General features: G+C 39.2%; 1 protein-coding gene across 5 annotated transcripts in view; it reads right to left on the reverse strand.

The window, feature by feature from the left end:
* Window positions 1-12,035: 12,035 nt before the first annotated feature.
* LOC107809253 (putative phosphoinositide phosphatase SAC9) overlaps window positions 12,036-17,106 on the reverse strand; it is a 50,131-nt gene continuing 45,060 nt past the window's right edge. For 4 of the 5 annotated variants that reach the window (XM_075242413.1, XM_075242411.1, XM_075242409.1 and 1 more), the window contains 4 exons: window positions 16,392-16,589; window positions 14,792-15,238; window positions 14,453-14,686; window positions 12,036-12,553 (listed from right to left, as the gene is read on the reverse strand). In XM_075242413.1, the coding sequence (XP_075098514.1) occupies window positions 12,272-12,553; window positions 14,453-14,686; window positions 14,792-15,238; window positions 16,392-16,589 (1,161 nt within the window). In that variant the 3' untranslated portion in view covers window positions 12,036-12,271. The remainder of the gene's footprint in view (window positions 12,554-14,452; window positions 14,687-14,791; window positions 15,239-16,391; window positions 16,590-17,106) is intronic. The other variant, XM_075242410.1, reaches the window with a different exon arrangement.

Consider the following 17,106-nt stretch of genomic DNA (forward strand, 5'->3'; position numbering starts at 1 on the left):
CACATGCTGAACTCCCACACCGGTAGGGCATCTAATTCACAAATCATAACCAACCACCCAGAAATCACATCAAAACTACCGAAATGAGTAACAGAAGGCCACCTCTAGTCTCATAGCTCTCAATAATAAATAAAAATAAAATGATAGACACGGGCTACCACTATAGAATCTCCCAACATGGGTAAACACATAAGCGGAGTACAAAATCACGAAGCTCACCCATATGTGAAGTAAAATAGGAGGACCCACCCCGATAAGCAGAACCGAAACAAAATACGAATGATGCTCCTCTATAACAAATCGAAACCATACATGTACTACATCATCTGGTGCAGCGTCTCAGCCCTACCACAGAAAGCATATCAATGGGTCGGGCCTCCCCTTCTTAGGCGCCCTCTACTCGTCTAACCTGCACCCCAGGCTGGCGGTGCATAGAAATCAGCAATTGGAGCATAACTCATAGCCTGAATAGCCCACTGGGACACATCTTTCCGTAGTCTAGGACAATCTCTCACCATGTGGCTGGTATCTCCACACTCAAAGCAACCTCTCTGCTGACGTGGCTGTGGAAGCTGTCCGACATGGGTACCCTGAAACCCATGGGCACCTTGAACACTGTGCGAATTTTGAAGTGCAAACTGAACTGGCTGACCCACAAAACCTCTACCATGTCGTACCTTGTCTCTAAAATAGGGACCAGTAGGTCCTCCCGGTCTACAGGGCCTCTTAGCCTCCCTACCCTCTCTCTCCTGACCTCGCATGCCCTCTAATCAGCGGGCGATCTCTACTACCTACTGAAATGGAACATCCGACTCCAACTCCCGAGCCATGCTGAATCAGATATCATGACTGAGCCCCTCAATGAACCTGCGGACTCGCTCTCTAACTGTAGAAACCAAAGCAGGTGCATGTCTGGACAAATCACTGAATCTAATGGCATACTTTAGCACCGACATAGTGCCCTAGCGCAGCTGCTAAAACTCCACGCTTCACGCTTCCCGAAGGGTTTGGGGAATAAACTCTCTCAAGAACACCTCTAAAAACTGAGTCCATGAAAGTGAAGTTGCATCGGCCGGACTACCAAACTCAAACTCTCGCCACCACTGATATGCCGCTCCCTTAAGCTGGATCATAGTAAAAGCAACCCCACTCGTCTCCACAATACCCATAGTGCAGTAGCACTCCCCTAGGAACCCATGCGCATCCTCTGAAGCCAAACCACTGAAAGTAGGAGGGTAATACTTCTTGAACCACGCAAGTCTAAGTTGTTCTTCCTTAGATATTGCTGCCCTAACCACGGGCTGAACTGGGATAACAGGTTGCGTCGGCATGACACCTGGAACCTGACCAACGTAGACTCGCTGCTCCAGAGTACGGGCGGCGGGAGTCTAAGCTCCTCCCCTGATCTGTGAAGTAGCTGGTGCAACCGGAATCAACCCCGCCTGAGCCAATGTATTAAACATGCTCAAGAACTGTGCTAAAGTCTCCTGAAGTCCTGGGGTCACAACAGGCGCATCCGGTACCTGTCCCCCAACAGGAGCTACTAGCGGCTCCTCAACAGCTGCTCTGATAGGTGCTCTAGCTATAGCACGTGCTCCTCCTCAACCTCTGCCTTTGCCTCTACCCCTGCCTCTAGCAACACCAGCTCTGGGGGTAGCGTCGTCAGTAACTGCAACTCGTGTTCTCACCATTTGTGAGAGAAGAGAATGACAAATGTTCAAACCCCGATATCAATAAACTTGCACGATAGGAATGAAAGAAGTGAAACTGTCCTAATAGTTCTGTAGCCTCTCGAAGATAAGTACAGACGTCTCTGTACCGATCCGCAAGACTCTACTAAACTCGCTTATGACTCGTAGCACCTATGAACCTAGAGCTCTGATACCAACTTGTCACGACCCAAAGTTTCCTCTGTAGAATGTCTTGACGGCACCTAGTCTCTAAGATTAGGTAAGCCTAACGCTTACTGAAATAAAGACATAATTTAACTAGAACAACTACGAAGCATGAAACAGAAATTTTCAATAGCAAAACCAATGATCCTAAGTGCAATACAATACCCCAAACCGGTAGTACAAGTCATAAGCTCTACTAAGTTTGCTAGAAAATCCATAAATATAAGTGTTCGGAATAGAATTAAACAGTACAAGTACAATATCAGAAGGTGACTCTGAGGCCTGCGAACGTGACGGCAGGTTTACCTTGAGTCTCCACCACAATGCTCGACCAGCTAGCTAATAATCGACAATAACTGAGGCACTTGGATTTTCACAAAACAATGTACAGAAGCGTAGTATGAGTACACCACGACGGTACCTATTAAGTATCAAGACTAACCTCGGTGGAGTAGTGACGAGGGACAGTCAAGACACTTACTGGACTAAACAACCTGAACAAGTATGAATATGAACTAACAAAGAACCAATATTAATATAAATCTAAGCAGGACAAGGAATACAACACAATACTTGTAATGATACACTAGTAACAACAATTTTTAACAAGAAGCAGTCAGGTAATAATGTTGTAGAGCAAGTTGAACACAATCTAAGTTCGGTGAAACCGAATAAAGGAAAAACCAGCAACAACTCAATAAGAACAACTACTTTCACACCAGATCTGTTCAGGCATTTCCACGAGGTACCAAACCTAATAATCACATCTCGTGGGTCCCTATTGATGAACCCTAATCACTTGGCACCTTGTGCCCACATTACAATTCATAACCGCACGGACGGCTCACGTGCCAATGGAACAACTCTCACACATAAGGTAAGTAGATGAGAGTACATATAAATGGTTAATAACATCAGGATTCATCTTCTTAAATCGATATGGGTGATCTATTTATGTGTATGCTTGTGCAAGTGTTCCACCACAATTCAAGTCAACAAGTAAGAGTTAAGACAATGAATGGCACATAAGAAACGATCACCACAAAAATGCACAGTGTAATAAAGACAGCAATGAAGTTGAAGCAACGACTAGTACAACAAGATTAGCTACATAGAACTAAGCAAATAGTGTAACGCGGAGGAAAACAATTAATAGTATGCTAAGGAAAACAACAATCAAAGACAAGTGCACAAAAAAGGGGGTTGTGGGAGCCTTTACATTTAGTTTCAAATCATAAAACGAATCACAAACTTTCCTTATATCACCGTGGGAGCCTTTACATTTAGTTTTGAAAATCATTTCTCCCAAAATAGCATCCCGCGTTTTACCCCACCTTATCACACCGCATGGCTTCTAGTAGTTCCCCTACTAGCCACGTGTTTCAAGCCCACTTTAACTCACCGCATACGTTTAAACACCCAAACCTTATACCACCGCATGTATATCAGCAGTAACAACAGCACGGCAGAAACCTCGTGCAAACACAATAACAAAGGCACGGTAGAAACCTCGTGCAAACAACACAACAATTATCTCAACAATAACACGTATGCCAAAACATAACAACTCAAATAAATGACTTTCACAATATGTGCCCACATGCCACAACATTTCCTCAAAACGGTTTCAATATCACAACCACGCATAACCCTCGATTTAACAACACTGAATACAACAGCAACAATGACAATAATACGAGAATACGGCAAGAAAATCAACTCAGGAACTTCAAAACACAAATAAATGGAAGAACGAGCTCACAATGAAAGACACAACAGGGAATAATGGTTTCAACAAGAATATCTCAACAAGAAAGAGATAATGTGTAGCAATTATTCTATAAAAGTACAATTCAATGATAAGAGAGATAACATGAATCAGTGATTCCAAATAAGGATAAGTCAGCAATGATAAGGGATAACAAAACTTCATTTAGGGTTGAGCAATTACGGAAGAGATACAATAAATTCAATTAAGGATAAGCAGATTATGGAAAAGAAAATAATACCTTCAATCAAGGATAAACAATTAGGGAAAGGATAGCATGACAATAAAAGAGGCAACAACTTCGGTTAAGGCACATAAGAGTTTAATCGGCAATAAGGATAAGACATGAAGCAATTAATTGCAAATAAGACATGTAAGGATGAATTTAGTAAATGGGGAATTTAACATGACAAAATAACTTCATATTTAATGGACATAAGAACCTAAGAGCCCTAAATGGTCAAATTTCCCCAAATAAGCCCGAGTACGTACTCGTCACCTCGTGTACACGGCCTTCACATGACACAATTACCACAAGTGACTCAAATCCTAAGGGGTAGTTCCCCCACACAAAGTTAGGCAAGATACTTACCTCAAAGAAGCTAGACCGATACTATAATATGACCTTCTCGAGTGAAACAACCTCCGGACGGCTCAAATCTAGCCAAAATAATTTCGAATCATAAATAAAACTCATAGAAAATAATTTCAGATAATAAAGCTTCAATCTTTAACAAAAACTAAAAAGTCAACCCAAATGTCAACCCCCCGGGCCAGCACCTCAAAACCCGATGAAATTCATAAAACCCACAGACTCATTTCGATACGAGTTCAACCATACCAAAATTATCAAATTCCGATACCAATTCGTCCTTTAAATCATCATTTTACACTTTTAAAAGATTTAACAAATTTTCCCAAACTTCCAATTTAATTCTCTAATTTAATGATGAAAACAAAGATAAAACCATGAAATAAAATCAAAACCGGGTAAAGATCACTTACGCCAAACAACCACGTGAAGAACCCCTCAAAAATCGCTCAAATCCGAGGTCTCTAGCTCAAACGATGAAAAATGGACAAAACCCACGATTCTGGAAAATATATTTTGCTGCCTAGGTAACATGCATCACGATCGCGGAAATTCATATGCGATCATGAAGAAGGAATCATCAGCTTCCAAGAGAAACATTACGTGTTCGCGAAAAAAGGAATGCGATCGCAAAGGTGAAATATCACTGCCCAAAGAAAAGCACTACGCGATCGCAGAAAGAAGAGTGCGAACGCGGTTCACCATAGCCTCAACGTACGCGATTGCGGTCCTATCCATGCAAACGTGAAGATGAAAGTGTGGCAAGTCAACAAATAAACTACGCGATCGCAAAGGAGGTTATTAGACACCAGTTATCAGCAACTCCAAACAAAGGGAATTTGACTAGTAACCTATCCGAAACACACCCCATCGAAACATACCAACAAGTTCCATAACGTAATATGGACCCGCTCGAGGTCTCAAATTATATCAAACAATGTCAAAACTATGAATCGTACCACAAATTGAACTTATAAATTTCCAAATCTTTCAACTTCCAAAACACATTTCGAAACACATCAAATCAACCTGGAATGACATCGAATTTTGCATGCAAGTGCCAAATAACATAACGGAGCTAATCCAACTCTCGGAATCGCAATACGAGCCCAATATTGACAAAGTCAACTCTCGGTCAAACCTCTCAACCTTCCAAAACTTCAACTTTCCAATTTTCAACGAAATATTTGAAATTACCCTACGGACCTCCAAATCCAAATCCTGAGGTACGCCTAAGTCCAAAATCACCATACAAAACTATTGGAATCTTCAAAATTCTATTTTGGAGTCGTCTACACAAAAGTTAAAATCCAGTCAACTCTTACCACTTAAGCTTCTAAAACAAGAATACTTCTTCCAAATTAATCCCGAATAATTCGAAAACCGAACTTGACCATACACGCGAGTCATAACATATAATACGAAGCTGCTCGAGACATTAAGCCGCCGAACAGGATGTAAATTCTCAAAATAACCTGTCGGGTCATTACAGTCCCGAGGGGCTCGGGTGTGTTTTGGGGTAGTTTCATATTGTTTTGAACCATTTTGAGGTTTCTGGTTTCTGGTGATCAAGTGTGCACTGCGATCGTGAAGGTTTTCTGTGTTCGCGGAGGAATTTAGCACTGGGGGAGATTCTATACGTCACGATCGTGATGTTTACATGCGATCGCGGATGGGAGCTTGAAGGGGTAAAATGCGATCGTGTATGAGATGCTGCGATCGCGAGGAGGAGTTGGCTAGGCGAGGCAGGCCATCGTGTTCGCGTTTGGAGCACTGCATTTGCGGAGAAGAGAAGTCTGTTAGCCATCGCATTCGCGTGGACTAGGCCGGATCCGTATTGTTCATTCTGGAGGTTGGGTGATTGTGAATTGCAATCACGTGGCTTTGGTCGCGATCGCGCAGAGTAACTTCAGTCAGTGATTTAAGTTGTGTATTTTAGGATTTGGACCCATTCTCCCATATTTTGAACCCTATATTTGGAGAGGGGTGATTTTGCTTGGTGATTTTCATACAAGAATTTGGGGTAAGTGATTTCAACTCATTTTTGGTATTATTTCAAGAATCTACATGAGTTATTAACACCCAAAATATGGATTTTGAGATGGAATTTGGGTTTTGACTACACATTTTGAGGATTTGAGTACCAATTTGGAATCTAATCATATATTTGGACTTGGCAGGTTATGGGTCATCAGATTTCGGTATTGGTTTCGGATTTCGGGCACACGGGTCCAGGTTGACTTTTGTTGATTTTTTTTTACTTTTTGGGAATTCATAAAAGATCGAAGCTGTATAGATTGGGATCACTTCCCACAGTATTGGTTGACTTCTTTGATTGATGATTGGCTTGGATTTTCATGATTAGAGGGCTAGAGCAAGATTTTTACGCGACTTGTGGTTGAAGGCTAGGCTGGCTGAAGTAAGTATCTTCTTGACTAATCTTGTTGAGAGAATAACCCCTAGGATATGACTTTGTTTGCCTAATTAAAATGTGCGAGAAGTAACGTATATGCGAGGTGACGAGCGTATATACGGGTGCTATATATGATTCGTGATCGGAGTAGTCTTTAGGCCGTACTATGCCTGGATTTGGATATTGTGCTTCTTATATCATGCTTTATATGTTTGTATTACTATGTTAACTTCGTGAATCATGTTAGAGATCATGTGTACGTGTTGATTCTCTGTTTGAGCATGATATTTGCTATTGTATGGCGTATTCGCGGAGCTAAGCTGTAGTTATACACTTTGCACATGCATACACCTTAGCATGCTATTTTTCACAACTATGAATATGTGATTTGATATTCGTTATTCGTGTACATGTATTCTTGTATAAGCTATATGTGTGATGGACTAGATTGATAGCACGTGAGTGGTCCGTGCGGATTGAGTTATTAAGGTACGTAAGTTGTCCGTGTGGTTGTTATGATTATGGCACATGAGTTGTCCGTATAGTTATGGCACGTGAGTTGTCCGTGCAGCGTGTGGATAATGATTCATTCCCTTAGGGTCACCCTTTCATGTTTCTCTCTTGATGGTGTGCACGCAGATTGTGAGAAACCAACAGGTTTTTGGTTGACGTGGAGTATAGAAATTGGATCATTGATTGGACTTTGCATCTCTTGTCTATTTTCAAATTCCTTAAATGTATACATGATTTTCACTGCATATCTTCTCTATATCGTAGCTCCAGAATGTGTACATGCCTTTTATGCATATCTTCTCTATATGATGCTTTACTTGATGAGATTATTCACGGTACATATCTTCTCTATATGTGGACCCGAGTAACTTGTCTTGTTTAATCATGCATATCTTGTCTATATGCAACTACTGACGGATTACTTGATATTTCATGTATATCTTCTCTATATGCAACTATTGACGGATTATTTGATATTTCACGCATATTTTCTCTATCTGCAAGCTTTGATGAATTAATGATGTAGACGCATACCTTCTCTATGTGCTGAACTGTTAAGCTGGTATAGTACTTGTGTATATCTTCTCTATATGCAATTGTTAACGTGTTAGCTGGTATCAAATGCATATCTTCTTTATATGTTGAACTGTTATGTGACTTGCGCACATCTTCTCTATGTGCACGATTGGTTGTACCTATATTTCATATTTAAATTCGATGATATTGTTGGGTACATTTATATGTTATTGAGTTGTGCAGGTTATGTAAAGTGATTATCCTTGACTTGAGACCTCGTTACTACTTCATCGAGGTTAGTGAGGATACTTACTGAGTACATGAGATCGATTGTACTCATATTATACTTTTGCACCTTGCATGCAGATCTTGGAGTTGAGTTGTTGTGGATGACGAAAGCGGGCATTGAAGATGTATATGTGTTCCATATATATGTTATCACTTGTTCTTGGTAGTTTAAAATGTATACTCTAATTATGTGTATTCAAACGGATGTTATATTTATTCTTCATACTATCTTTGTAAATCAAAATCTTAGTGGCTCATGACTTGTACTACTTATCCTTGGGATGTTGTGTGGAACTCGGCTATTTTATTCACGGATTATTGACGACCTTCTATTTGAGTTGTATTATTCATTATTTGGCTAACCTAGCATGTTGGGTTAGGTTCTATCACGACTAGATAAAATTTTGGGTCGTGACACTAACCTTAGAAGTTAGAATGAAAATTCTCTAAAAATTGCCTCCTTACGAAGCCTATGGAATAAAATAAGCTAATCTCAAACCCTTCCCTTTTTACCCAACTGCAGATATCGCAATTGCGAAACATTCTTCGTAATTGCGCAGCTTGCAAACGCGACCCGATAATCGCAATTGCGAAAAAACTCCTGAGCCTATAAAGTCGCAATATGACTGGACCATTGCAATTGCGAACCTCAACATCACAATTGCAATACTGGCTAGGGGTGTTCAAAACCGAACCGAAACCGAAAACCGAACCGAAACCGAAGCTTAATGACTTATTGGTATCGGTTTAACGGACGGGGAACGGATTGAAATTTTTTTATTAACGGCTTATCGATTTGGGGGCGGATTATTCAATTTTCTTAACGGATAATCCGTTAACCCGTTAAGAATATATATATATATATAAATAATCAAAAACCATTCTTCCACTTCCAGTACTCTATCTCTGTTCTCTATTACTAATTTACTATTAGACATTTAGTTATAATTTACTATTCCATTTAGTTACTATTAGATAATTTTGATTATCATGTATTATACCCAGTGTTCTCGTCTATTTTTTCTGATAGTTATAAGTTGTTAATAGGCTCATCCCCAGAGATGATTCTACTGGGAAATACGTTGGAATACACATCTCTCTATTTCTTCTATTTAGCTCTCTTCTTAGGAATTTTATTTTGAGTCATAGCGGTCAACAAACAATCCGATAAACCGCCCGATAACCGCCCGATAAGAGCTAAATCGATACTAATCCGCCCAATATCTTATCGGGTGGCTAGCGGATTAATACATTTAAAAGTCGATAACCGATAAGCCAAACCGTTAAGAGTATATAACCGCCCAATCCGCCCGATAAGCAGCCCTACCCGAGCCCCTCGGGACCCCGTCCAATCACACCATCCAGTCCCATAACATAACACGGACCATTTTCAAACTCTTCATCGCAATTGCAACAACAACAACACTAGCAATGGCAAACTCAAAAGAAATGTCCTGAAACCAATCTGAAACTCACTCGAGCCCCTCGGGACCGCATCCAATCATCCCAACAAGTCTATATACCTGACACAAACTTTATCTAAGGGTCAAAACACCAAAAATAACATTAAAACAAGGAACCAATCACCAAACCAAGAATTTCAAAAGTTCTAAAGTTCAAATTTCTAACTTTCGACTAGAAGCGCCAAAATGGCCTCGGGTTATTCGAGACATAAACTAAACATACGTACAAGTTCAAAATTATCATACAAAGCTAATGCAATCATTAAATCACCAATTCGGGGTCGTTTACTCAAAAGTCAAATATTTGTCAACTCCAACAACTTAAAGCTTCCGAAATGAGAATTCTTCTTCCAAAACACTCCCAAACCTCTCGGAAATCAAAACTAACCATGCACCGAAGTCATAAAACTTCAAAAACGTACTTGAAGTCTCAGATCACAAATCAGAGCGCTACATCTCAAAACAACCGATCGAGTCATTACAGATAAAAATCGGAGCGCCATACAATCGCACAATTTCTTTAATGTACAACTTGGCATACTGCTAAGTTGTATAGGTAGTCTTCACTAGTAGAAATATTATTAAGAAATAATACTTATATTGTTCAAAATCGATAGGCTTTATAAGCTGCGTACGATAGATTCTTGTGGTCCGGCCCTTCCCCGGACCCCGCGCATAGCTGGAGCTTAGTGCACCGGGCTGCCCTTTTTTATTGTTAAAAATCGAAGTCTCTCTTGTGTTGTGCTTGATAAATCGCTTGAATTTAGAACCCATGTGCAATGGTTATATGGTACAAGATGGCTTGAAATCTTGTGCTTTAATATTCAAACTTGAAGCCCTGCAAATATGTCGTGATCATTACATGAATGCAAAGTTCCTCCTTTCCAAGGTGTTTATCGCTTATCAGTGTAATATAAGGATTTAAAGTCTAAAGTGTTAAGGGTTATTATTAAATTCAAGCTTCCAGCATCATTTGCTGGTGTGTGGCTTTAGAAGATTAAGCTTGGAAGTACATAATCAAGGTATGTTGGCAACATTTTCATTACCGTTGACTTCTAATTTGTGTTTGGTTTTACCATATTTTTCTTCTGTGCATTACACACTGTTAACTTTCATTTATTGAATTAACTCTGTAGAAGAATCTGAATGAGTTCAGATGCATTTTCACTATCATCCGGCTCTAATTTCACTGCAAAGAAGTTAAAAGATACCATTCCATGTTGTTATAATTGTGATATTTCTTGTGATATTATTCCAGTTTTGTATAATTGTGCAGGCCTGCGATGTTCAAGCTAACGATTATAAGTTGGTTGCTCAAATGTTCTTTGCGAGTAATGTGAATACAACATAAAAGTCAATACATGCTACTCTGCTGAGCTTGTTAGAAGCTAATGCTACCTCGAGCCCTAATCAACGTACATACAGGTCCAAAACTATCATACAAACTTATTAGAAGCTTCAAACTGTGATTTCAAGTATGTTAATCCAAATTGCTGATTTTGGTCAATTCTATGAACTTTAAGGATTCAAGTTAAGATCAAGTGTTTCAAATTATTTCCGAACTCTTCGGGACCAAAATCATCCATACTCGCAAGTTGTAAAACATCAAATGAACATACGGGAAGTCTCAAATCATAGAATGTGATGCTAGAACTTAAAACTACTTGTTGGGTAGTTACACAATAATCCACCTTCAAACCACCAACCAACCTCATAAATACCATAAACCTTCATAAATTATCACAATTAATGAACTTGGAGTGGTTGAATTACCTTGTAAGTATTCAAATCTTGAAAATTCCTCTTTTAGGTATTCTTGACGATATTTGAAATATTCTATGAAATTCCAAGATTAGTACTCCTTTTATATCGTCTCGGCCAATATACAATTATTCAAACTAAAGAAGAAAAAAACTAAAACAAAGATTACTAACATATAGTTGATGCGCTATAAAACTTGATTCAATAACATAATGATGCATCTGGTTCCAAAATTGAACTATGAACTATCACGTACATATTTTCTCCAGTGACTGTAGCCTGTATCGTCTTGACTTGCATTAAATGCAATCTGATTTTTAGTGGTATGATATAAGAGGTTTGAAAAAATAAAGGATTGACTTGTGACTTGTCATTTGATCTATTTAAAGATGAATCTTTTTCTTGGAGCTGGAATAACTTGTTATTCCTGACTCTAAATTTCTTGTCCCTTTTATAAAGTATTCATATTTCCTAAAACCCTTTTAAATTAGATTTCACACCAAACAAGAAATTCAGTTCCGCGCTGCTTCTCAAGTCATCGGACCTATACGCCAAGGGATTCATGGAACTTCTGTAAATTTTATCCATCTTACAAATTATTTTAGGTTAGGAAACGGAATGATTTCCTTATATGAAAGCTTCTATACATTCTTTTGTTTGCAGGTATAACTCATTCTTATGGACCAAATTGCTGTAACATTACGAGGACAATGGAATTATTAGTTCTGTATACAAAAATAGCTGTACCAGTTAATTATAGCAGAAACCAATGATGTTCTATCTTCTTTTTTACTTGTGAAATTCATAGTACTGGAAAACACACATCTTAATACAAACTCGAAATTACACGTCTAAGGTCAAAACTTGCAAAATGTTTTTACAGCCGCGGCATGAATCACACAGAATTTTACAATGGAAACTCAAATTCTCCTATACAATAGCATGAAATGAATCAATAATGCTTTGATGAAGCACCTGAAAAGCAACAAGAATGAATAAAGACCCTTAAAAATACAAAACTAAATCATGCATTGAGTACCTTAATTGGTGTGATTATTCTAATCAAATAGCTGAAAGACTGGCCCATTTCCCGAGTTCGTAGGGATCGGCATAATAATACAACTTGATTCTATTAGCCAAAGACAGTCCTGCTGCCACAGTCCGGACTCTAGCATCTGAATCATCCTGCTCTGATGGGTCATCAGTGAATGCAGCAATATCCCCAAGAAGCCGAAATGAGATTCGGCGAGTACAAATTTCTCTAGGGAAATCAAAGTACATTGCTGTCCCGGCCTTCACTTCTGGCAGCCTATGTTCTGCAACAGTGACCATACTGTGCGGTTCCTGTAGATAAATGTCATGAGAATTGTATACTTTAACTGCGGAAAACCACATCATCAGGGCATATTTCAGAAATTAGACGACAGTTTCTAGGGAAACCAAGCAGGTGGCTTTTTTATAGCTCAACAAACTTGTCCATGCATTAAAACCCATATCAATCTCGGGTGTGGATTGAAAAGAAATTCCTCTAGGAAGGCAGAAAAGAGGAATTGTCTGGGTCTCCGGCCAGCCTTACTGGCGAACTGTCCTGTATTCGCATAAATGATTTGACCCAAGAATTCTTACCACACGGGAGGGAAAGAAAGTCCATTTCTTTCAGCTAAAGATGGTGGTCATAAACTAACAAAACAGTTTCCATCACCGAGAATGCTTGATTTTCTAGTTATTCGCATTGTCACCAAGGATGGGTAGATTCTTTTCTTCTCCATGAAGCAAATTCTAGTTGAGTTCGACGAGAAACATACGATAGACAATGCAATAGTTCTGAAATGAATAGGAGTAACATAAAAATGTCAATATATGTCTAGATCCAAATGTCTCTGTTGAAGCATTTTGTCACAAAATCTTCACTTTGATCTAGAAGAAATTCTGGTAAACCCAAACCATCCATCACTAGCAAGACGAATTCCAATGACGCTATGTTTCTCCTTGTGCAAGCTGAGGGCGACAGTGAAAAGGTAAGGATTTATTGCTGGCATGCATGTAAGCATGTTAAACTCTATATATCTACCTACATCATCCAAGGTCCAATGGAACTAACCTACTGAACGTTTTGAAGCCAGATTACTTGGTTGTCAGGTGACTCACAGGAGTCTATCTCATAACACAATTCATGCATATAACTGGTTCACAATATTAACTTGAATATACGGCATCTTGCATCAATGCGATCTATTCATTAAAAAGAATCGATTCAATACATTTCTTATGTACCCATAGGTGCTATATTGGATTTGAATCAGATTTCTGATCAATCTATATCGAGTGACACATTTGCCAGCATGTAAACACTAGGATAATGCATGGAAGAACTATGTTCATTTGAGGGAGAGACTGATATATATGTTATATGCTGGCAAGAATATTGGAGCAAGAAAACCTCATGAAAAGAAGGTTACCAATCTGTTCTAGATATTATTTGTGTGGCCAAGATGCAGAGACAATTAGCCATCTGTTTCTACATTGTAGAGTGACAAGACAACTGTGGGAGTTGTTCATTAACATCGGGGGTATCCGATGGACAATGCCAGGAAGAACATATGAACTTTTGTCTAGCTGGAACACAGGGGGGAGCTCTACATCTAACAAAGATAGATGGAAAATTGTCCCAGCAGCCATTTGGTGGACAATTTGGAAGGAGAGGACTGCAAGGTGTTTTGAAGATATAAGTAGCCCTGTACAGAAGATCAAAATGAATTGCATTCTTCTTTTTAGTTTTTGGTGTAAAGCAGAATATATAGATGATCAGGATTCAATCATAGAAGTCTTAGGCTCCTTGTAAGAAGAACAGGGAAGTTTAATTTTTGTTTTTGTCTTAGCTCTTGATGTAATCTTGGTTCCAGTACAAAATTTGTGCTGATGATTTATTAATATATTGGATCTGTTACCATCTCAAAAAAAAATATTGGAACAGTTTAGGTTACTTAAGCTGATACTTGCAAGAGGAATTCTCAGGTTTAGCCCATCCTCTCCAATTTAATCTCATGCTGCAGGTCATTAGCAAACTGAGATTTTGCACCAGTGAGGAAATTCATCTAAATGCATTGGTGTCTAGTGCTAAAATCGGATAAAAAATCTATAGCTTTTCAAGATCAACCATGGAATCAATTCACAAGAAGGATGTCCAACAGTTTGTTGACAGCGAAAACTATCAGTTGATAAAATGTTAGTTTGTCTTCATACCTGGAAAGCAGACACTTGAATATACAATACAGCTGGACATATGAATCTGTCCTCCAATACACATGAAGAAACACCCCATGGATTCGCATGCTGTGGAGGTGGCGAATGGGTGACTCGAGGTTTTATTGCACTAAAACCATCAAGACGAAAACCTGCCACCATAGGTGAAACTGGGGCTAGAAACTGTTCTAAAACAAGGTCGTTGTCAGTTAGCCTCTCAACCTCAATTGGGACCTGGAACGGGAATGGATTAGAATATTATTCTTCTTTTTTATTTCAGGACTTGAACAAAACTTTAAACGGTAACTGCTACTAGAGAGAGTTGTGAGTTTGCTGCACCTTGAATCTATTTAGTGGAGGAGGTTTATCCAACCAATTTCTTGTATTTATCTGGTCAGAGCCTTGACTTGATGCCCCAACATCTTTCCTCATTGGGCTTCCGACCACCAAGATTCTTTTGGCATGAAGGCATGGGTCACTTTCAACTGTTCCTCCAAAGGAGGCACGCCTCACAGGCTCCGCAAATGGGTTCTCCTCTAAGGACAAAAGACTCAAGTCTTTCTCAAAATTTACAGAACTCGAGCCAATTTTTTGTAGACGCAATGTTATCCAAATGATGCGGCAGCGAACAGGATTATGAAAAGAAAATTTTACATGTCTAGGCACTTCAGAAGACTTTTCTTGTCCACAAAGCTCAGAGGAAGACGTGATCAGAGATTTCATATCCCATTTCCCCACACATGATCTTTCTTCCTTGTGGATTTTATTGCTTGCCCAAATTTGAACCTACAGAGACAGCATAAGTTTCCTTACTTAATGCAAGAATTCAGCAATGTAAGGAATGTGAAACCACATCAATTACAATTGGAATAAATTGCATGAACAAGAAGCAATTTGCTAGGAATCTGTCATAAGCAAGTTGCTAAACTAGGATAAAACCTACAGGCATACTACAAGTAGTTAAAGCATGAAATAGGCAACATACTACAGTGATTGCATGATGAAAGAGAAATTGCATGAACAAGAAGCAAGTCGCTAGGAATCTGTCATATACAAGTTTCATCTTTATGGTCAATCTAGGCCCATTTAAACCATTAGGTATATTACAAGTTACTCAACAACGAGCTTAACAGATAGTAGTTAATTAAACATATGGCACGATTACGTAGACTACTAAACCAACATTTAAGATTGTTTCTCAGGAAAAATAAAAGCAGTCACACAAAACACAAGAAGAAACATCTTATCACAATCCATCCTTCACAAGAAACAGCAAAATTCCCACATCTGAAACTCAATTGCCCTAAATAATACAACGGAAACGTGGGCGAACTTAACACTGTAATTCCATTTGTCTGTGGAATACTCCAAAGATAAAAAGAAAGTGCCACTTTGGGGGAGGGGAAGTAGGAAGAATCATGTTTATATTCCACAGACCACCTCTCTCCACCCAGGAGACAGGAAACCTTTTCTCCTTTCTTTCCAGTTCAATTTGTAGTCCTAGAAGACTGCACATTTGAGGCCTTCCTTTTTCTCATTTACCCATTTTACACTTCCTTCTTTGAGGTGCAAGGTTAGACAGAAATAGTGAGCACAGTTCAAGTCTTATGTCGCACAAAAAAAACCCCTCTCTGATCACAAAGATAGGCAAATCATGTGATGAAAAAGCAAAGTGGGTCATACAATATCACATGCGATTTTTGTTAGACAAGTTAAAACATACATACCATTTCTCTTTCCAGCAAAAGGAAAAGAAGAAGAAATTATAATTGCTTTTGGAAGTCTACATCCATGAGATCACATAAATAATAAACTTTAGCAAATTGCATGACAACATCAGATTAACATTAGGTCCGAACTGTTGTGGCTTCTTCCATATTTGAGATGTGACAAAAACTTGCTAAAGCTAAAAATCTTGTTATGTTAGGAGTGTACTTACAACAGGAGCATCTGTCATCGAGTAGCCACAAGGACTAACTAGAAGAACGACACCACAAACATCAGATAAATCACCAAGGACAATGACAAACTCAACAGAGGCAGCACTGTGGGGAGCTCTCCAAAATGAATCTTGTGCTCCAGAATTCAATGGAGCTAGCAATGACATGAATGGTGCAGAACCTGCTGCTGTTTCAACCTACAAAAGAAGGAGCAGGATTACACCTATTATAGATACTGAAACATTTGTAGGGCTTCAATATGATACTGAAACATTCGTAGGGCTTCACAAAGAGTAGGTGGTTTGTATCCTTAAGAGATATAAGAAAGAATTTGTTAACTTCTGGGATAACTAAACAAAACTAGTAACTTCCCAACCCCCTATTCCAAAATAGGGTTAAGGACTGAATTACCAGCAGAATCAAAGTGTCACAGGTAATTCAAGATTCACTAATAAACTAACCATTGCTTCAGCAAGTTTCTAAATGGGGAGAAGAAGAAAAGGCAGTACCAATATTTAACAAAACAGCTAATCATAACTTAGGGCAGCCCGGTGCACTAAGCTCCCGCTATGCGCGGGGTCCGGGGAAGGGCCGGAACACAAGGGGTCTATCGTACGCAGCCTTACCCTGCATTTCTGCAAGAGGCTGTTTCCACGGCTCGAACACGTGACCCAACTTTACCAGTTACGCCAAGGCTATCGTAACTTATTATCA

This window comes from Nicotiana tabacum, chromosome 21, assembly GCF_000715075.1.
Source record: "Nicotiana tabacum cultivar K326 chromosome 21, ASM71507v2, whole genome shotgun sequence".
NCBI classification, from domain to species: Eukaryota; Viridiplantae; Streptophyta; class Magnoliopsida; order Solanales; family Solanaceae; genus Nicotiana; species Nicotiana tabacum.